The sequence below is a fragment of the Ciconia boyciana genome, chromosome 5, assembly GCF_034638445.1.
Source record: "Ciconia boyciana chromosome 5, ASM3463844v1, whole genome shotgun sequence".
In the NCBI taxonomy this organism is placed as follows: Eukaryota; Metazoa; Chordata; class Aves; order Ciconiiformes; family Ciconiidae; genus Ciconia; species Ciconia boyciana.
The window spans coordinates 78,976,000-78,999,047 of record NC_132938.1 but is presented as its reverse complement, the minus strand read 5'-3'; the positions used below and the strand labels follow the sequence as shown (position 1 = coordinate 78,999,047).

The 23,048-nt window shown below is 39.4% G+C and overlaps 1 protein-coding gene and 1 long non-coding RNA gene across 5 annotated transcripts in view; one reads left to right on the top strand and one right to left on the bottom strand.

Moving 5' to 3' along the window:
- Positions 1-16,070, bottom strand: part of PRDM5 (PR/SET domain 5) — a 97,428-nt gene extending 81,358 nt beyond the window's left edge. For all 4 annotated transcript variants that reach the window (XR_012042484.1, XR_012042485.1, XM_072861565.1 and 1 more), the window contains exons 1-2: positions 15,789-16,070; positions 10,567-10,650 (exon numbers count right to left, since the gene is read on the bottom strand). Coding sequence is in view for 2 of the 4 variants with exons in the window: in XM_072861565.1 (XP_072717666.1) it covers positions 10,567-10,650; positions 15,789-15,881 (177 nt within the window). In the remaining 2 variants the exon portion in view is untranslated. The remainder of the gene's footprint in view (positions 1-10,566; positions 10,651-15,788) is intronic.
- On the top strand, positions 15,627-20,813 carry LOC140651736 (uncharacterized). Its single transcript, XR_012042496.1, has 4 exons — positions 15,627-15,862; positions 16,220-16,364; positions 18,868-18,993; positions 20,761-20,813. It is a non-coding gene; the product is annotated as an uncharacterized lncRNA (long non-coding RNA).
- The last annotated feature ends 2,235 nt before the right edge of the window (positions 20,814-23,048 follow it).

The following is a 23,048-nucleotide window of genomic DNA, read 5'->3' as shown; positions in this document are numbered from 1 at the left end:
TCCTGTCTCCAACTCCTTTTCCTTTCCTCACAACTCACTATTATTGTCCTACCTTCCTTATCCAACACACTGTCCAAGAGTGGCCCATTTTCTTCTGTGACCTATACATGTCCTCTAACCCGCTCCTCAACTCACTGTGCAGCGTTTCTCTTCTGCTGACACTACAGACAAGGCCAACAGTAACTTTCTTCTGGACAAAAGGGATAGGACATTCCCTAATCTTGTGCTATTCCAACCACCATTTGGTTCCAACACCACTGAGTTCAGGCTCTTGTTCATGAGTTTCTGTATTCCTGCACTCACCCATGTTCATTCAGTGATCTTTGCCTTGATAGTTCTTCAGCCTTCACTTTCTTTTTTCATACTTGATATTCTTCTAGACTCACTCGTCCTTTGCTCATTATGTTCTAGCAGATCCTATTCACCCTCTACAGCCAATTCCTAAATCCATCTATTTCTGCCTACTTTCACATTTCCAGAAGCATCTCAACCTTAAGTGGCAGCCATTACAAACAGAATACCCCTGTATCTGAATTCTACTTTTCCACTATCTTTGCCGCTTCCCTCTTCTGTAATCTTACCAGTTACTCAACCAACTTCCAACCTGAATTATCAGTTCTGTCTCCACTCCCACCCCACTACTCCATCACTAAATCCTCTTTTTGCTTCTTTATCACTAAATATAACTTTTCTTCTTCATTCAAATCCCAAATTCAGTAGATATGCTTTCATTATTGTTACTTCTTACTGCCCCACACCAATCCCAAACATCCCAGAAACTTATAAAATACTTATTGAAAACCGTATTCCCTATTTCCCTTTCAAGTCTTCTATGGGTTTGGTTTTTGGTTTGGGTTTGGTTTTGGTTGTTGGGTTTTTGTTTTTTTCCCTTTAGCAGGGGCAAAATCCATCTTGCCCTTGGATGGAGATCTATCTTCAGATCAAGGACCAATATAATTGCATTTATTCATTCCACATATCCTATTTAACAGTTCACTTGAACATCTTTTATATACGCCTCTCTAAAGGAAATTTAAATATGTAGTCTCAATGAATAGCAGTCAGGCTTAAACTATGCTTGGCTGAAATTTTAGCAGAATAGGAGATTATTTCAGTAAACAAATTAGTATACTATGTAGGTGAAGGGCTGTAAATTATTTAGTAGAGAAAACAAACATGTTCAGGTTTTATCCACTAAGTGAAGAAGCCACTTTAAAAAAAGAATTGCACGTACAAGATAAGTCATCTCCACATCACGAGCTTTTGGCTACCATTACAGATCCATAGAATTTCTACGACTGTGACAAAATTCCAGCTTACATTGAAAAAATAAAAACAATAGAAATAGAAACTTAATATTAACCAAGTCATTCTTCCTCCTCAAAACAAAGACATACTGCTGAAAAAATACAGCTGCCACTGCCATATAAAAAATGGCTTTTGTTTTGTTTTAAATAATGGATCACCCAAATCTCCACAAATACAGAAGATAGCCATGCAAAAAGGTCATACAGCCACACTATCATTTCATGTGATTTATTTATATAATGAACATATTTTCTTTTTCATCTGTCAACAAGAAGTATCCAGAGCAGGTATTTCCTAAGAGCTAGGGATTTCAGCTATGCAAGATCAAAATCAGATTGTCTTCACGGCTTTGTATTTAAATTGCTCACATTCTTGCTATATTTGTTTCTAATAGATGCAATATCATATTTCTTCAGTATGACTGCTTAAATTACCTAAACATTTAGGATATCATTCGAAAGAAAAAACTGTATTCCATTACAATAATAGCTGGTGACAGCATGTTGTTCTCAGATTAAAACAAAAAAACCTACTGTAGTTCTGCAAACAAATAAAAGTCTTCAAAATTTATTGTTGTTCTTCCAAAGGAAGGACATATTATGAAAAAGTGCTAATATTTCAAACTTTAAAAGTTGTTTTACTTTCAAACACACAGATTAACCACAGTGAAAAATGTCAAACCTACATATTTAAATGCACCTGGAAACAACATTATCTAACGCTAAGCACTACAATGGGTTTCCCAGAGAGGTTGTGTAGTCTCCATCCTCAAAGAGGTAGATACTCAAAAGCTGTCCTGGGCAGCTGGTACCAGGTGGCCCTACTTGGCCCTACTAGGTGGCAGGGGGGGTCAGACCAGATGACCTCCAGAGGTCCCTTCCAAGCTCAGCCATTCTGTGACTATCACCCTGGGAAGTTATGCCTGCTCATTATTGGAACCGTTGTTTTCATTAGGAACGTGGGCAGAATGAGTGCAATCAAACCATAGAAGCAAGCTCCAAATTTACACAAAAATACATACTAACAGTGTATTCACCTCCTGAAAAGCCACCTGCCAAGCAGAAGCGCTGCATTGGTTATACTGTAATAATCTTCCAGTTCTAAATAGAAAAATCCACAGAGCAGAACCTCACTTTGAGTGTAAATGGTTAACATTGCAGATTAGCATCTTTGAGTAACTGAAGTCAAGCTAATAGCTTTGTGATTTAGCTACCAAAGTATGGGTTACAGAAGCCCACCATGTAGGTCCTATAAAGGTTTCCATCAGATCTTGACTTGAGTTGGAAAGAGAAGCAATCAAGATCCTATTATAAAAAACATATGTTACACTATCTACCTTTTCATCCATTCTTCTTCATTTGCTTGATCCTTAAATTATATAAAAATAATTTATATTCACTTAAATGATACACGATCATGTCAAGTTGTGCTTTCTCAGTCTCTGCCAACCCATAAAGAGATATCAAACACAAAGCAAAGACTTAACACACAAGGAAACTATTGATAAAAGAACACAATAAACCTCTTAAAGACTTGCTATATTTTCTATTGCTTTTTTCACCTCGTAAAGAAGTAATGCTGCATCAAATACACAGATGTGAGGAAGAAAAGTCAAGAAAAACAGTCAAAACACTGTACTTAACACAGACTAGACTGGTGATATTTACCATTCCTTTTCTCACTGGTTGCATGGATAGGTGAGTTTCCTAAATGAACAACCGATCTTTGGCAGTGAATCCCAAACTTAATCAATATTTAAAACAATCAAAGAGACCAGCTCTTGCTTTGCAAATGTATTTCTCAAACTCAAAGCCAGTACAAGATAATCATGGTAATTAAATGAAATAAACAGCCAGACCCTACATTTTCAGTTTAAAATAAGTGCACCTAAATATCCATATTGAATTATTAATCGAAATGCAGTTTGGAATATGTCCCAAAGGGTACTCCCTCCAATAACAGGCCACTAAAGTCCTCAGTCATCCTTCTGCTTTGTGGCACGATCACCAAACAAGAAAAGCAGTTTAATTAGAAGATACATCAACAAATACAAGTTACAATGCTTACACGTGGGTCTGCCTGTAAATCTGTTCTGATATCCAAGGAGACAGGATCAGAGATGAACGTCACTAAGACAGATGTTGCACCATAGGCCCACACAATTCTGCTAGCCACAGCAACAAGGAATTTTCCCCTCCTGCACTCCTCCATCAGTGACACTGGAAAGCATGAGAAATGTACTGTATAGCTTCAGTATCTCCCCCCAGCCCTGGCAGCTGCACCAGCTGTAACAGCAAGGGAAGAAAATGGGATGACAGTATCACTGCTTACATGCTCCTCAAGAAACTTAAAGATACTGCAATTCACCTCTCTACACCACAGAACTAGGACTCAGCAATTTCTGGAGCACGACAAAAAAAAACTCCCCATATTGAATAAGGTTTATTGGCTTTCTTCATCTCCGAGAGCCCTCTTTTACAAATATTCCCACACATATCCTTACCACTTACTCCATACAAGACCTGGAGAACTAAACAGGATTCATTCTGCAACAAAGCTTCCAGTCTGCTCCCAGGGGACTCCCTTCCAACCACCCAACCACTCCAAGAATCTTCAGGACGACCTGCCTATCACAACTATTGCTGGCAGGAAATTGTTGGAAAACTGAGGATGTCTTTCAGGGAGAAGAAATGAAAAATACTTTTGTATATCACAAACTAAAGTAGAAAATTCTTTAAGGAATATTTTCTTAATGTATCTGCAAGTAAATTACTGCATTTCCCCTATACATCTGATCTGTTACAATCTTTTATAGTTATAAGGTACTTAAAATAGAGGCAAAAGATTTTTACAGGACTGAGGTTCCCTGATAATTTTATGAAGTAGTATCAACTTCACAATGCTAGTGAACATATTTGTACTTAAAAACTGTGACATTTGAACCTGTCACCTGTCTACATGAATAATTTCATGTTTGAATGTTATATTCCCAATTTCTATACAGTTTACAGGTATTACCTGAATTAAGGAAAATCATCCAGTTAGCTTGAGGTGTGTTCCTTAAGATCGTCAAGTTACAGTGTTAATCCAGAAAAGACCTTAAAAACTATTTTAACAGGGCCTGAACTCAAGTACAAAAGTATTTCTGATTGATTTTCTAAGGCCACCAAACTAAAAATGCTCTTAAGTCATGAGACCATTGCTAAATAATAAAGGATTCAGTCATCTTCATAGATTAACAGAGACCTTGAAGGATTGTATGATATGCCTATGGTTAACACGGAGAATCAGTGAAAGAGCTAGAAAGAGACCTCAAAAGCCTAGCCACCAGTAGATGATGTCATACTATAATGTTTTGTTTAAAAACAGGAAACAGGACCTTATCCCTATTTCCTCTAAATAAAGGGGTAAATCCACAAAAGTTGAGGCTGCTTGCTGTAGTTCAATAAACCGTTTTGGTCTAGGACCCATTTATTGCTGAGGCTCTTTCGGCCACTGAGACCAAGATGTTCCTGTAGTTTCTGTAAGCAATGGAGATAACTTGGAGTTTCTATTACCAGTAAGTGATGTGACCAGACATGCAGTCACCTTTGATTTCCCAGGCTAAATAAATATGAAACGAATTGCTACTTAATTAAGTACAGGCTCTTTGGCATGAGCCTAGAACAAGGCTGATTCAAATTCATGCCTGATAACCCATGACAAGGTATCTTTCCATTTTACTAAAACATCCTCAATATTTGGTCACTCACTACAGCAAGTGATATGCATACACATATCCAAAGCATGCACCAGACACAAAAGCACCTCAGACTGAGGTGTCTAAGAATTATCTTCCTGAGAATCAACACAAAAGGTGTTGCTGAACTAATTTAGTCAAATGACTTCACAGTAAGATGAAGTACCTGACATTCACTGTTATGACACAGGGGATTTTACCTCAAGATCAATCAGGACATCCTTGAATTATGCCACATTAACAAACACCATGTCACTATACAAGTATTCGGAAAAAAATGCACTCCTAGTCATTGTATAAGCTACCATATGAAACCCTACACAGGCCTAAATAAATGTCTAAGCTGCTTGTAATGCCCATCAACAACATGCAGTACTCCATCTGCTAGCCTTTTATGCTGCAATGAGATTATCTCCAGATTTTCAAAATACATCGAAAATTGTCATGTATGCTACTTCAAAATGCTCATGAGTGTAATTGCAAACACTCTACCATGCACACCTGGTAAGAGAAGAAGAAAAAAAAGCTTCACTGAAAATAAGCAGATGGTTATCTTTGCTGAAGGCAGTAAACACACTGTCTGCTTTCTGGAAACCATTTTCTAAACATTTATAAATCTAAAAATCTATGTTCATTCAAAGAATCATGTAAAGAAAAGTACTGTTTCCTGCATTGCATTTTTTTTGAATAGCTGAAAACATGATTTTTATTGTTAATAGTATAAAACAGCTAGATGCGATACTTCTGCATCCTCAGTTTCAGACCTCTGTCACAGAGTTCGCTGCACAGTAGAAACTCACATTTTAACATTGCTGTAGAAAGTATTAAAATAACACTTGCAAACCTGAGGCCAGCAATTGTTGATTTACTTACTCACTAAGAAGTATTGGGACATAGACAGCATGCTACATTTTTCTTCAGCCAAAATATAGAACAACAGTTTTTCACGTTCATGAAGCTCCTGCTGCCGCATGACGTTACTTGACCTTGTCAGAGACAGAATCGTTCAGAAAGATCATTCCTAGACTTCTGCTAACATTTTGCGGAGCTTTCACAAGAAGGGCTGAACTTCACGTTCACTGGAAGGATACCCAAATCTCCTTAACCAAATCGTGCGTGATCTTCTATAACAAGTTCAGATTAGAATACTAGCATCTCAACCTATCAGCGTGTACTTTCTAACATCTTAAATAAATCATGTAACTGAAGACGTGAGGCTAACATTCTCAGTCACTTTCAGGAGCAGATTCTTCTCATTACCAAAACCAGATCATTAAGGTGCCTGTTCCAAAAGTCACTAAAATTAAAACAAAGTCATACACTTAACATGAATAAAGATGACTAAATCAAGCTTTAAAAGAGCTGATTAATGAAATTTAGCTAAATAAACAAACTGGTAAGAATATTAGTAACTACTTTAGACACCCCAGTGGGGATTAATTTAACAAAACTGAAAATCTAGAATGCAAACTTGCAACTGAGATAGGGCATCAATGTCTGACTGTTATGTGTGGCAAAAGTTATTTTAAATGCAACTTGCGTAAAAATGCATCCAAATGCATTTGTCTAAGAAATGAGAAACAAAAATGTTTCTGAAAATTAAACAAAGATTCATACAAAAACATTAATAGCAAATAATTTTAAATGTAAATACTATCTGAGGAGTAATGACTGGGAAGGTAGTCTTCACACAGAAAAAATAAAGACTACATTGCTAAGAACTAGATTTCTAATATTACATTCATCTTGAGAGCAAACACAGAATTCTTCAAATTAAGATTTATTTTATCATGAAACTCAGGACATAATTCAACTTAATGCTTGTATGTAAAAGCCTTCCTATGCCAGAACCACATTTTATAGGCAAGATATAAAAAAAAAAAAAAAACCAACCAACAAAAAACCCACCACCATTAGCTTAAAGTGCTTGACTTCTAATACCTCAATCCTAAACATTAAAGTTCTGATCTAAAGCTGGTCGTAGCCAACAGCAGATTTTCTACTGCCTTCACTAGTTTTCAGGCAGGGTTATTTAACTGAAAACAATTGCCACTGCAAAAGCAATGAGAGTTAAGCAGTAGAAACATAAGTTCATTTCATTTTCTCATACAAATAAACATGAACATTAGCTTCCATTGAAAGACTGATTTCCAGCATGTTTCTGTTCTTCTCTGTTTTAATATAACAATGAAGAAAACATAATGTTGGCAGACAGACAGAAACCAAACCTGAAATATGTAACATTCAGCATTACACAGCGTATTATGTGCCATCCAATCCTGACCAACATTTCTTCATGGTATGTCAGAGTATTTGAAGAACGACTAAGTCTTTCCAGCCCTCCCTGTTTTAACATTTGCCAAAGTCATCACCAAAAGTATATGCTTGCCACAATCCAATAGTAGTGAAATGAATGCTACTTTCTTGGTTAGGGACAATAAAGAAAATAATAAACTGAACGGATATCTTCCCTTTGCAAATGGACATCTGAGCCTCCAGAGCCAAAAACTTCTGTGAACTTTAATAACTAAAGATTATTCTGTTCTTGCCCTAAAGCACTTGCTCTTCCAGCAAATACACATAACTTCAAATTGCTGTGCCAAGTATACTAATACGGACCAATAAAGCAGTATTTAATCAAGGTGTTAGTGGGATGCTAACAATAAGAACAAATCTCCCAATTCATCACCAGCAACTAGCTGCATACTTAACTAGCACATCTTATTACTCCTAACATATGGTTACCACAGGTTTGGGGTTTTTTCCCTTTCACATCACTTGTAAATAAAACGCTTCAGCATGTAGCTCTTTACAAAGATCCTTACAGCAAGATCAAGGATGCTTCCCCACCCCAATCCTCTGGAATCTGTTGAACGTGCAAGTGTAAACCTTTGCTTTCTTCAAAACTATGCAAGTTACAGGCAGACTAATAGCATTCTGCTATATTTAATTTAAACACAAACTCTAACATCCTCAGAACTTTATTTAACAAAATCACTGGACCCAGTAAATTCTTTTGGGTTCCATGTTTTCCCAAAGACCAAAAGAAAACATAATGTGTACAGTTCTGTCTCAATGTGACATCTTAAAGATGCCAACTCACAATGTTGGTCTCGGAGAAAAAGAAATAGCTTGATCAAAACAGACCACATCACAGACCACAGCTCTCTACACGACTAGAAATGCATGTGGTAAACTTCCTCACAGAAAACTATTCCACAAAATTCAAGCTCAGATCCCAGGCATCACATACCAAGAAAAGAAATGTTCCACTCATGTTCATTTTTACTTGACTTATATAAAAAGCCTCTACTACTTAGCCTGCTTTCTAAAGGTGACCTCTCTGAAAACATTTTTTTTTTGACTGCCGTCAGCCTGTGAGATCAGGCTTTAGTGTGCCTTCATCCAATAGTCTTCAAATTAATTATTTTTAATATCTTTGGTACAGCTGACTACGCACAAACTTGGCTAGTTACTGTGACTGCCTCCCACAGTCTCTGGAATAACCGTCTACTTGGACTGTTCAACTTTTTACTTTCTGCATTCCTGGTCTCTATTTTCAACTTAAGATGACTCTCAGCATGATTTAAATTATATTATAAAGCTCACATTCAGATCAACTTCAGTAAACATGAACAACTTGGGTTCAAACATTCAGGAAGTCATAAAATTTGGTATGCAGGAATCTTTTCAAGGCTCTCAAAACTAGGTTACAATAAGATACTATGAAATGGTTTTAGAACAGCTCATAAAAAAACTCATTTTCTGATTTGCTGTCGATGGGGTCATATTAGTGTCATCAGTAAATACATGTATTTGCCTTTTATTTTCTGTCTTACAGAAACAGATAAATCTCATTTAATCATCAGCAATGAGGCATCTGGAAAATCATATGGCTTTCCAACAAACTTAAAGACTTTCTCGTTGCCATAATCCACCCACCATCCCTTCCGAAAACCTTGTTCTAGCTCAAGTATTTTATTGATTTAAAATAACCTGCAGAAACATTGTGAAAAGGCAAGTGAGCCAGGGCACGTTAACACGTAGTGTATTCAGCAAACATTTGTAATAAAAGCACATTGTATTGTTTTGTTTTCAGCTGAGAACAAAGAAGATGAAACCAGCTGCTCTGAGTACATAACCAAAGTAGAGAGGGGAACAAATTGTCCACACCTCCTCTCTGGGAAAGGGTATTTTGGGCACACCTCTAGATTATAAAAAGAAAGAAAAGGGAAGGGGGCAAACAAAGGCACAGGGATTCATAGACTTGAGTTAACACTCATCTAGGAATATTTTGCCACTCACTGTATTTATGTTGAGTTTGGGTTTAATGAGATGGGCTTTTAGCATTCTCCCACTCATTCTTCCAGTGTGTAGAAACTATTTATAGCTCTGCTAAGACCATATCAACACTATGCTCTCTTTTTAAGTCGCTCAGCGATGTTAATGCTAGACTTCTTTTTTTCAATCAAACATTTATTTTGTAACAAATACACAGATAGTGCTTTAAGCCAGATGTCAAATATAAGCTTTTTTTGTACAGTGCCACATAACAGTCATCCTTCCACCTCTAACCATAGAAAGGTGAAAGAGTAGGAAATGAGCCCCCTTCTCAGTGTAAAACAGGACTAAATATGCATTCAATAGAAACTGCTTGGCTGGGGCGGGGAGGAGAAAAAGAAGGAAAGGAATTCTGCTCAAAGACCTACAGCAGAAAAGATTACAAAGACAGAACAGAGACACTGAAAAGCAGGTGTTTATAACAAGTTGGAAATTTGTTATTGCAAGTATTTTTCAGTTAGTGTAATCTCCTCAACTGATAAACTCAGACAGATTTTTGCTACAGGCAAACACAGCTATGACAGGAACTTGGATGGGTTAAGGACCTAATTACAAGATCTAGTGTATAAACTACTGTTGCTGCCTAATACATATAAAAATGTTTAAAAGAGCCCTGAAACTCATTATGCCTTCATCTGCCCACAGCACCAGGTTTTTATTCTGCTAAAGATCTCACAACTACACATTGCATTACGAAGTTGCTAAAATTTAAAAACTTCACTTATCATACAATTACCAAATCCTAGCACAAGTGTCACAGCAGGAAATGTTTTATATTAGTTGGAGGAAGCTATGAGCTGACACCTGTTGATCAGCATAAATCAGTATCCCAGTAACTTACAATCATCTTCCAATATTCAAATGATTTTATTTTTTTTTTTATTTTCACATTTTTCAATATTTTTTCACAATGTTGTTATATTTTTATGTTTTGCTTGACTTGCTGTTTCTCACACCTCATTGATTAGAAACTATCATTTGCTATTTCTTTATCATTTTAAAGAAATCAATCCCCCTCCGCCCAAAAAGCATATTTTAAAAGCATCAATAAGTACAACATCTCACTACAGCATCTTGGGGGGGGGGCAGGGGACAAAAAAAAAGTATTTGTTACAGTCAAAACTTAATTCTGAGACCACTTTTTGCTAGGTGTGATGATGTCACTGTAGACTACTCACTTCCCACATGAGCCTGCAGTCTGTGTTCTCATCCAGTTCCTGCGGCATTCGCTTCTCCCCTGCAAAGGGGCCAAATTTTTCACCCTAAGGAATAATTATAAAAGAAAAAGAATCAGTGGGGGAAAGAAAGAAAAAAAAAAAAAGCAAGTGAATTACCAAACTCCAGCAGAGGTATCATTGTTAGCTTCAAATGGAAAAGGAGAGCTTTTCTTTGTCATCCTACTACAGGCCAAGAAGGTGCACATCCTTGATGGTTCAACTTCAAGCTCATTCCCATTCTTTTCATAGCTTGGAGAATCTCTTAAAACATACCTTTCCTCTACATGCTTATTGCCCCTTTGGGAAACACCATTTTTCTTTATTTTAAATAAGGCTGAAATTTACAGGTGAAATTTCTTACATTTCTTATAAGATTTTCAGGAAGCACCTTGCAATAGACATCCACCTAAGACAAAGTATTTGGCAAGCACAAAGTTTACATTAGATTTATTTGCAAGATTATTTGCAACACTACTTTTTGAAGTGCCACAAATCAAAACACTGAATAACTGAGGTTTTGATCATACAGAGAGATTCATTTAAAACACAGGGAGTATGCCCATGTCTGTGAATTAATTCAAGCCTTCATAAATAAAATTAAAATGTTATACCACCTGCTAGTCATAACACATGCTGTGAAAGCATCCACGGATATGTTCTTCTAATAGTTTTGGGTATCAGTGGTTTTCTTCCTTCACAGACGTCACACTAGCAGTGGGGTAAATTATTTAAATAGGACTTTTTTCTTGCACAGGCCTAACTTCCCTCCCACCCCCTTGTCCTTATTTGCAGTGACAAGCCCTATCGGAATGCAGACTGCTATGTTCCTTTAGGCAGTATTCAGATCAAAAAGCTCTATATACTTTTATGCATTAGATATTATAACTATATAATGAAAAGCAACTTTGGTGTTTCTTTAAAAATAACAGTATTTTGGCTAATAAAAGTATCAATCTTGTCCACACATCCCTTCCCCCAGGCACATTCCGTGATCCCAGAAACAGCCTGCTACATGTTTTCCCCTCTTGCTTAGTTTTTACAGACTGTCTACAGGTAGAGTGCAGAGGAAGAAGTGGAATGGAAAACTTCCAGGATCATTGCTCTTAGAAATAACCAACCAAATAAAAAAAATCCTGGTATTTAAAATTAAATCTGAAGAGGTAATAAACAAAGGAAAATAAAATTGGCATTGCGTAACAAGGCAACAGAATTGAGGAGCAATATTTTAAAATGTGCACAACTAAGATTTCATTAGAAAGAACAGCAAAGCAGAAAGTAAAAAGACAAGAACAGCAGAAAACAACTGGAGCCCAGAGCAGTAATCGAAACACAAATACGGGAAGTGATAACAAAAACCATGGGGCTTCATCTCCTTCACTTCTCACTGATCTCCACACCACCCTTCATCGTTTTGCTAATCAAATGAGGTCAGGGTTCCTCCCCTGCCAGCTTTACAAATCCTGGGATTTAATACTCCAACTGAAATTTCCTCCTTCTTTTACCTTCATCAGCAATGAAGGTGAAAATAGGTCAATACAGCTATATGTGTGCAGCCATCAACGTTTCTCAGCTTATGCTGAGTGCCACCCCAGCAAACATACTGCTGTCTAATAGGGGCCATGCAGGTATTACATGGGAGGCAATTTTCTTAGATTGCGCTGTTTGCTTAGATTAAGGAGGAAGAAGAGTCAAGATGGTGGAGAGGAAATCTGCTCTGGAAATGTATGGTCCTACCTAGCTCAGTAAAGATAAGGTAGGCCCTTTCTGGAGCAGACACCCCCTGCCAGGCTGAGCTGGCTTTTCCCATTCACTTAGAAAGCAACAAGTAGCTTTGGTGCAACAAGGGAAGCAGCTCACTACAATCGCTGAGCTCTAAGAGAGCGCATAATTATATCTGCAGAATCCCTCATTACTCATAGCAATTATCAAGATGAAAAGATGCTTATTGGACTATAATCTAGATTAGTTCTATAAAAAGAAAAAAAAACTTCCATAAACTTGAAACGGAAATTACTTGAAGACATAATGAATAAGGAACCTGAAAAAGCTAGTTTCCCATACTCACTTCAGTGGCAGAATAACACTCTTGAAGAGGACATAAAGAAATTAATTTCTTCCTTAACTACTTTGGAGGCTTCCACAACCCTCACCTCAGTAATACTTTCATCCTTGCAATCCAAAGGATCCCTAGATATCTTATAAAGCACCAACAGGGTTAATTTTGCCCATCACTGAAGCACACCACCTCTGGGATGAAGCACAGCTACAGCTTAATACTGCACACTGACTCAAAACAAGAAACACCATACATCATTCCTACCTCAGCTACTCCAAACCAATAAACCTCTACTGCAATGTTTAAGACCTTCTTGATGCTCAAAACAATAGCAAAAGCAAAAGGCAAGATGTCCACCTCTAAATGTAAAGTAAACGTAACATGAACAGTAGGTGATTCAGACTTCTAAGCACTTTTTATAGCTTCTCAAATTTGGAGAGAAAGCAGAAATTAGAGACAACAAAACCTGATGCCTTGGAACACAAAGGTCCATGGGGATAAGTGTGCTTATTCATCTAGCCTTTCAGAGCATTTTCTTCATATATATATATATATAAAAAAATTTATTAGTCCTAGCTGATAAACATGCTATCATATGCCAGCATATATTCATCAAAAACATACTAAGACTTCAACTTCCTCTCTGATCAACAGAAGTGAGGCATACAACACAGTCTAAAGTCAACCACAGAAATGACTGAAGATATGAAAGGCGCATCATTCAAATGTTAAAAAAACCTATTTTCAACAGTTGCTTTCAAGAAAACAGAAGTGCCCAATCTTCTTCCAATCGCAGCAAAACACTGAGAAATGTAGTGGCTGTCTGATGATGATACCAAGGGCCTTATGATACTGGTGCTGCAACCAAAGGCCAGCTGTTGGAGAAAAGAAATTACAAGAGAATCACAGCTTTTGTTAAGGTAACAAAACAAAACGTTTCCACCTTTTATGACTACAGACAAAAGCTTGAAAGCATAGCCTGAAGGCGCAAAAGCAGATGGCAGACAAGAGCAGTTCAAAATGTATTACTACCAAACCTCTGCTAATAGCAGAATTTTCAGAGGCCTGCTTCATGATTACTTAGCACTTGGAGAGTTGGTACTGCAATTTCTGATTATAAGATCATCTGAAATGTGTTTTACTTTCAGTTAAGACAACTGCAGTTGTGCGATAGCAATAAGAGAGAAAACAGTGCAGTATTTGCTACTCAGGAACATAAGATCTTACTTCACAATTAAGTGTCATGCTCAACATCTCCTCCCAATCCCAAAGCTTAAAGGAATTCAATTTAACAGCTATTAGCTACTCTGTATCATAGCCATGAAGTGTAGTACTGCTGCCTCATTACTGGACAGGAAAACATATTGAGAGCCCTTCAGATGTGATTTTTCTTTCCGTGGAAAAGAGTAACCCACAGTCTGGCTATATCCAACATATCACCTGTGTTATTTACACATCCACCCTTCTCTGAACAGCTGTGGCAACACACAGTGCTTAGGTCTCCAACCATTTTTTAGGAATACCTGTTTCAACCACTGCCCACAGAGCAACTCAAGAGCTGGTTGCTCAGCCTATCAAAGAGCAAAGTCTGCCTCTCAGACACATACTTCTGATCAGGGCTTTGCATACCACAATTGTCTGTGCTACCAGCACAGAGGATTCACTGCCATACAAAGGAGAAGCCTGTCAGACACTCCAAATACAAATAGATCTTACTACAACTGCCTCTGCCTTTACCTTTTGCATTCCACATGCAATACGTCACACCTGCAACATTTCAGTTTTGCTAGGATGTCCTGTATGATGCGCTCACACTGGCAGAGCTGTGCAAGTAGAGCTCTGACAGAGTATACTTTGCCTGTATAGAGAGAGTTCAAAAGCAACATGGAGTAATTGAGGCAAGAAAATGCTCTATTTTTCCTAGCATGCAGCTCTAATGGTTCAATTGACAACGGTGTAAAGGAAGGGGATTCAGACCCTGAACTCTGAACTGACATTAAGAATTGATATTGACATGTGGAGGATGATTTCCATGAGCTTCACTCTAGAGCTCGCTCTATTTCAGAGTCCAGGGGTTAATATATGCTAGCAGCATACAACCTTCCTTGCTGTGTGAACTCCCACAGTTTTCAAATGAAAGTTCAGAACCTCAGTGGAAAAAATTTAAGCCAAGTGTTATAAAACTGTTCCCCTTCCATCCCCCATTAACAGTCAGGGACACCATAAAAATGAGAGACCCCTACCCCATGGTGTCTAAGCCTTGTTGATGAAACCACTGAAAAATTAGGTAGGGCTGCCAACCCACTCAGAGCCAGAAGCAAGACAAAGATGGAAAGCAAAACATACAAGATACATAGAAGCGTATACTAATGCAGGGTTCGTAACTTTAGGTATGCCTTTATCTGCTTAAACGAGCCACCTGGACAGTTACAACTGGGATTTCAGATAATCAAGAGACTTTCAATTCAATTACGAGGTGTCAAGGGACATGACCTGGTTGGGGTATGAGACCTGCAGTACAGCTGAATCACATCTTTCACAGGCCCGGCTTTATCATCCCGAAAAGATGAATCAAATCATCCATCCCAGCGAGCTCTAAGAGCGGGAGGCGACAGGAGCCTGCGACCGACAGGCGGTACCTCTGCCTCAGAGGCGCACCGCGCTCTGAAGCCAGGCGATCACCACGGAGGCAGCCTCCTGTCCGGAGGAGCTCTGCCCTCAGAACAGTGCCAGAGACACAAAGTTAAAAGAAACGGGGAAAACAAAAATGCACAGAGAAAACCCTCCGCCGACCCCGCAGGCTAGTCGGCGGCCCGGCCCAGCAGGCCCCCGCGCCCCTTCCCCACCCCCGGCGGCAGCGCCCCGGGCACCGGGAGGCTCCCTTTTATCGGGGGGGGGGGGGGGGGGCGGGCGGTGCCTCCCCTGAGGAGAGGGAGCCCGCGCGGACGGAAGTGGAGGCAGCGCCGACAAAGCGGGGCTGAGGTGAAGTTTGAGGGCGGCGGCCCGGCCGGCGGCGGCGAGGGGCGGAGGAGCCGCCCCGCTCTCCTGTGATACGTGGCAGCCGCCTCCCGCCGGGCCGGGCCGGGCCGGGCCGGGCCGTTACCCCCCTCGCCCGGCCATCACCCACCTTTTTGACTCTGCGGGCCGTGTAGAGCCCCATCCCGTCCTGCACTTTTGACGACTTCAGGGCAAACCTATCCGGCACGTACATGCCCAGCATTTTGCACCGACTCGGGCCGCCGCCGGCTACCGGGGAGGAGGATTACCGGGGACTTCCATCCCACCGGGAGGGAGGGAGGGAGACCGGGGGAGGGGGCAGGAAGAGGGGCTGGTTGCGGGGCTTTCCCGGCTCCTGAGGAAGAGGGGAGGAGCCAGGCGGCCGGCGAGGCCCCCGCCGCGGCCGGGCAGCGGGGCCGCGGCGGGCCGGGGCGGGGCAGCGGCCGTCGGCGGGGGCGAGGCAGGGCCCGGCTGCCCGCGCTCGGGGGCTTCGCGCCGTCGAGGGGCGCCCGGCCGCTGCGTGCGGGTTTGTTAAATCGCGTTGTGTCAATGTCGTGACAGGAAATACGAGGCCTTTGCGTTTCCGACGCTCCCGCTGCTGAGGCCTGGTCCCAACGACATGCTCCGGCGCAGGACACAGCGCTGGCAGCCTCCTAACACGGCGCAGGACTAACGCACAAGAGGCGTAAGAGCACGTTCCTCACCCGTAGGTTGGCTTTTGCTTCCAGAGCAAATGGCTCTTCATCAGCCAGGCACGGCCTTGTGGTCCAGCACTGTTCTGACACTCAGCCTTCGTCAGCGGGTTGGCTTTTCACTCAGGTTTCTGCAGCAGTGTAGCCTCAAGGCAGGTGTGAGAGGAGGGAGGCGAGGAGGCAGCGCTAGGACTCAACTTTGAGAGAGGGAGTTGCTTGTAAAGGAGGCAGAAGGCTTTACCCTGTCACAAAAAATCCAGAGTTTTTTTAAGAACTGGAACCTCTCACATACACACTGAAATAGATATCTGCTGCTATTTACAGATATGGCTGCCTGAAGAGAACAGGGGTATTCTCACCCAAAACAATGCCCAAACACACTTCAATGCTACATAACACTTTCCATGAGCACTATGTTTTCTCAGACATCGCTCAGATTTATCCTCATTATTTTTGTATTGCAGGAAGGGGTGAATCCAGATTTAGTTTCACTTTTGAAACCACATAATCCTTCACTTTTGGGGACTGTTTTTGGGGTAACTCAGATGGAATGTCAGAAATTTAGCAGCCCTAAAGGAACCCAAACATAACACTGTTTTTGTCTGGAGTAACATCCTATATATTCTTACAGCATACCCAGCAGGGGCATTGTATTCTGACTAATACCACACACAATCTAGTTTGAACAGGGAGAAAGAAGTTACACTTTAGCAGGTTGCTAACATCACACCAGTACTCTTCTTTTTCATAAAACCGCAATATCCAATTCAGAACTTCTTCTAGAAAGCCGATTCATTTCAGTTGGGATTTCAGCCCACATCATACATATTGTTGCTCTCTAAATTGAAGTAATGACCATTGTAGTTGGAAAAGGGATTTGGTTACATCTGATTATGCAGTTAAAAGCAAGTACAAAGACGTGTGAGGCAAGCAGAGGGACAAGGACATTATAGACATATTTTTAAATTGAGCTACAAATATTAGATAGACCACTGGAGTGTAACAACCATTTTCTCTTAGTATTTTTCCAGAGACATTAACAGATGTATAAATAGAAGTATGAAAAGCTGCTAGTTCCCACCAAAGTATTAGAAAAAAATTTGTATTTGTGTCAGTTGGAAGGAATGAAAAGATGTTCAGAATTTTAGTTACAACATAACAGTGAATGGATCATCATAAAAGTGTGTATTGTTTTGGATCATATAGGCAGTCCATAGGCAGACATCTAGAGAAAAATAAATAAAAACAGGGCTAGCTGTACATGAGACTCACTTTGACTACTTTCTAGTGCTCTTTCTAGCGCACAATGATGCCATTTTGTGTTTAGTATCTAGAGAGTCATTGGTAGATATCAAAGCTTTTAAAAAAGATCTTAACAAAGGTAATGTATATTCTTGCCAACACATGCTTATATACACAAATATGTGTATAGTGCTGCATGATATCATTCAATATATGAACAACTGCTCCGGTAAATTAGATGAGGCCCTGACTTTGACAAGAAAAACAAGGAAGAGAGAATTCAACAACATGGTTGGAAGAATGACTCTGGGAATGAAAACAGACACATAGGTTTTACACCTAGGTTGATAGCCTAGATCCTGACTGTTAATTTAGTAAAAAAAAATAAAAAGAACTAAAATGGAATATCTAGATCTATATAAGTAAGAATTCTAACACCTCAAAAACAAATACATTAAACAGAGAAATTAAATTGCCTGGGCCAACTGTTTGAGTTAAGAGTAAGAGCAAAATTTAACTATTATTTTAATTAAGATCCAGCTCCAAAGCTTCCATATGCACAATTGAACATCCTCAATATTTTTGTAGACTAGAATAGTTTATTGAATGGAGGCCAATCTGTATTAATACATATCAGATTAAAATGTTAGCATCATTTTCCCTGTCTCTGACCTTTTCCAAGCACTATGAATATTTTAAAATAATTTTCTACTTTATGAAGGTCTCAGTATTTTTCTCTTAAAAAAAAAAAAGAACTTGGGGGTGCTTCATCTTGAACCTTAAAAGATTACATTTAACTTCACATAAAATAAATAGTACAGCATAACTTGCAATGCATTTACATGTTTTGTTTTTAAGCTCTTGAAGTATGCAAGACATTTTTTCATTTATAAACTTCATCCATTATTATTCCAACATGAAATGCAGTTACCTGTATCTCATTCAGTTTAAGCAAAATAGGAAAGATGCTATAGCATTGGACAAAACAGACGCCAGTCTCTCCTTTTGTAGTGTAATGGGCGTTGTGACATTAATCGGATATTCACAACTGCCTTGCCACCTGTACCAGCATATTTTTTTTTTAATTTAAATTAATCAGCCATTGACCATAAGGTCTTATAAAATGGGCTTCATGCACTGTTAGTGTTGGTATTTGTCCTTTCTGGTTCATACAAGGGCCACTGGGGGGAATAAAGTCAGCCTTGTTGAGCATAAAGCTGACAACTGCTACTCGAGCAGACACGTGTGTTACAGCTCTGTTCTATTTTGTCCTAGCTGCACTTGCAAGGAGAGTGAGGTCTGAAAGGTCCAAATCAATCAAATTGGACAGAACAAAGATGAAAGACATCACATCATGCTGAACGTATGTTGATCACTAGTCAATGGCAAGAGTGGAGCCCAGTAAGTTTCAACATAACGCTGGTTTGTATTTGGTATATACATAGCATAAGTGCGTATAGCCTCCTGTAGTCCTCTGTTTGTCATGAGGAAAATTGATTGCAGAACAGACCTATGCCAGCATCGCCTTCTACTGAGGATGCAGCATACACCAGTGAAAGGAATTTTCTTGCTGACATAGCTGTCATCTCTAAAGTGAACAACTGAACCAGTGAATACCTACTTCTGTTAACAATCATTGCAGATAAGCCAGGGTTTGCTGGCATAGCTGGCAGCAACTTAGGAGTGTGAAGAAGTCAACTGTGTGACACATCTACACTGACAGAACTTCCCAGTGCTGACCAAGTCTCAGACTCGTGAACCATTAACCCCTAGTACCCAGGCACAAAGAAGCACTTCCAGGGCTCCCTCCACACACACAAGCAGCCACCAGATAGCATAGAACAAGTGAATAGCTTTCTACTTTCTTAGTAGAGGCTCTGTTGAAAGAAGTATGAGAAAAACTTTTGCAAGCCCATTTCCAGTCCATTTTCCCAGAGACTGGGAAATGGTATGCCTTGGTGTGCACCTTCCAAAAGCACTCTTATCAACAGGTTTTTAGTCTCTGTATCATGACCCACATTGACACATCAATTTCTTCTCAGAATGTCACTGCCAAACAAAAGGTATATTTGCACTAAGTATTTCAGCAGGTAGTATCTATCCTGTACGGTTAAATCACCACCCTTCCCCACACTTACTGGCTTGCTTTCTTCAAGTTCCCCACTCCTAAGCAACAGAAACACCTGCTCAGGTAACTTTCTTTGCTCTGTTTTCAAGTATTCTTTTCTTGGCACTTGCACTAAAACAGGTGCAATTGAGGGGAGGGTGACAATCAGTCCAGGAATGTTTGTGCTCACAGAAACAGCCAACTTCACTGCCAAAATGCTGTCTAGGTGGCTTAACCAAACTGACGGGTGGCACTCATGCTCTAGAACAAGGTCTGAGAAACTGAGTTGTACACACAACTTGAACAAAAGATCACATGCAGAAACCACAGTCACCCAGAGAAAACACAAATGACTTATCTGAGAGTCCTTAGACCAGATTAATGACAACACTCATTATTCAACAGATTTGATTTACCACAACCAGGCTAAACAGCAGGAGATGTTGTTCCAAAAATAGGAGGAAAGTAGCTTTGATACATACACAAGATAAAGTTATTAGCTTCTATAATTAAGAATAGACATACTCAATAGGGTCCTGCAAGATTTCAAATATCCATTTTCTCTTTAGCCAGAGTCCTAGAAAATGGACTGTAAAGAGGATCCAGTGTGGAGCAGATTCTGAATATGAAAACACACACAGCTTTTAACTTGTGGTGCAAACTGGAATTAACCCAGAATATTAAAAACCCACTGTTGAAGTGACAGTACAAACTTATATTGAAAGAGTGAAAAATATTACTGTTTCATTGTAAAATCTTACAACCCAGATGTGTGGGATCTCAGTGAGTACTTTCCTCTTCCTGAGGGAACATTGGGTTTGTAAGGAAATGTGAAAGTGGACAAGATCCATGTTTTCAGTCCTACTGCATAAAATGCACTTGATTCTAATCACAGAAGCACACTGGCATGTACATGAACATATTTACTGTTTGAGATACATAAAATACATTTCAATTAACACAACTAGGAGGTTTAAAGGTAGAATAAAGGACTTAAACTTGGCACCAGTCACTGAACAAGCCTCAAACATAGAGGTTGTTTTCTTTTCTCTTTTTTTCAGGGGGTGGGGGTTTTTGATTCCCCCTTTGAGCTAAGAGTTGCTTGTACCATGCCAGCACAGGACTTTTGGAAGTCTTAGAGGTAAGTTTCATCATTCTTTCCCAGTTGCTACTATAATTTGCAGGGTTTCTGTTTTATCTGCTTCATTACAGTTTTAATTATTTCATGTACACAACTGTAATGTTTTGTTTCCTAGTGTTAAGGTAACCTCATCACTTTTGGTTTGCATTCTTAAGTCCCTGCACATACTTGAGTTGCTATTTACAAAATAGCAAAAAATATGGAAAGAAATGCATGGGGACAGCTGGGTTCCATTTTTATTGGCCTAATTCTTTTAAGAAAAATGCTTTGATAGTTTTAGCATTCATTTCAACTGAACCAGTCGGATTAATTGTTGGGGATCAAAACATCTGAGGAATATACCTCAAGTAAAATAATGTATTCTGAAGTAATACATTAAATAAAAAACACATTTTGGTGGTAACCTTAACCAAATAGCACAGTAGATAAATAATAATTAAGCACAAGTAACAAAGAAAATTGTGAGGCATAACATAAAATTTGAACTGTCGTAAACTTAAGAGAAATGCTAATTCTTGTAAGTTAGATATTCTTAATTCCTTCTTTCATTTTCTTACTTCTTGAATAAAGGTACCTTAAATATTTATATAGTAGGTCCTATACATGTTATTTTGCAAGCTACTTCAAACTGACTTAACCGAGGATGCCCTTCATACCTCTTGCTTTCCCACAGTTCTGCTTTTTATTTTCTTAATTGCTTGGTCATACATTGAGTTAGTTATGCTTAGGTTAATATGGAGCTATAAAGCTTTCTATGGCCTATCCTAGGGCATATCCACAGCCTGCACAATGCCAAGCAGTTGAAAAATCTCACCCCTCCTCAAAGAGCAAACATTGAGCTGTAACTCATTTGCAATCTAGCACAGAGAAACTGAATGTGTTGACCTACTGTTTCTATGTTGCTCTGTAGTTGCTTGTTTAGAACTACATGGAACACTAACAAGAAACACAAGGGCATCCAGCAGCCTTCAGATTTGAAGCCTAATCGTGTCAGGAACTATTTACATAACTTCCTTGGAAAGAGAAAGAGGTATTTTCAGAAGAAAGCTCTTATGTAGTCACGGAAGCTGCTGTGTCACAAATGAAATTCCATGGCAAGAATCCACGTGTGGTGACAAACAAAATAATTACAAGAGTTGCTTGTCTGGAGTTACAATACTTGTTGCAACATCATACCAGAAGCACTCTATGATACTCCCTGCACCCAAGGAACAGTTAATTAAGGGTCATACTTAATCAGTTAACATGTCACATTCTAAGAAACAAAAAGATTTAAGACAAAAATGGTTTTCAAGATTCCAGAAGTAAACATGCCAGCCACTGAAGTATCCAGCAGCTTAGAAGGAAAATGTGTTCTCCAGAAGAAAGGATGGCTTTTCATAGCTAATCCCTTGTTTAGATGGTGTAGTATCATCCCTAAAGGTTTTCAGGGACTTCATTTCTTTCCTCCCTCCTTCTGCCCCTCAGGCAGTTGGACCAAAATCAGAGCGCCAAATGGGTTTTTTATCCTTTTAAGAGTTCCTTGCAACCTTAAGTATTAGAATATTAGCTTTTGCAGCATCCATAGCAATAGCAGAATTTGATTCTGCCAGCTGACAGATCTGAGAAAGGGTGTTGTTCATGCAAATGGCTCCCCCTTCCCAGTTTGTACATTCACTGGTCCACAAAATGTTTCTGCACTGCAGATTAATCAAGCTTTCAGCTACTGTTTTGAAAACGTCCCTCCTGGATCTACATATCTCCTTTCCAACCCCGTCCACTTCCTCTTAACCTGGTAAGATCAGGAGCAGCACTTTAAAAACGATCTTTAGGTTACCTGGATTATACACCACGTGCAGGACACTTAGAATATTGTCAAACTATTTCCTATTTGTTCATGTATATCTGCACATTTCCAGTGTGTAAATAACGTTTAGCTTTGACCAGGTATGCAAAGGTTCCAGTCAGATATTTCCCTGGAATTTGCCAAGCCCATTTCTCTGACTAGGTACAAGGTCATTAACTTTGTATGGGATCATTGTTCCTTTTTCATTGTAAATGACTTCCCAGACCTTCTACACTGCAGTATCTGGACCAGGATGGAAAGAGGGCTTTGCACTTTCTCATTTTGCATTGAGGTTTTCAGGAAGCAAAGGTTTCAGCTTGTCTAATGACAGAATCTGAAGGGAAGATGGGAAGAGGAATAGCATACAGACCTCTTAGGGTTTT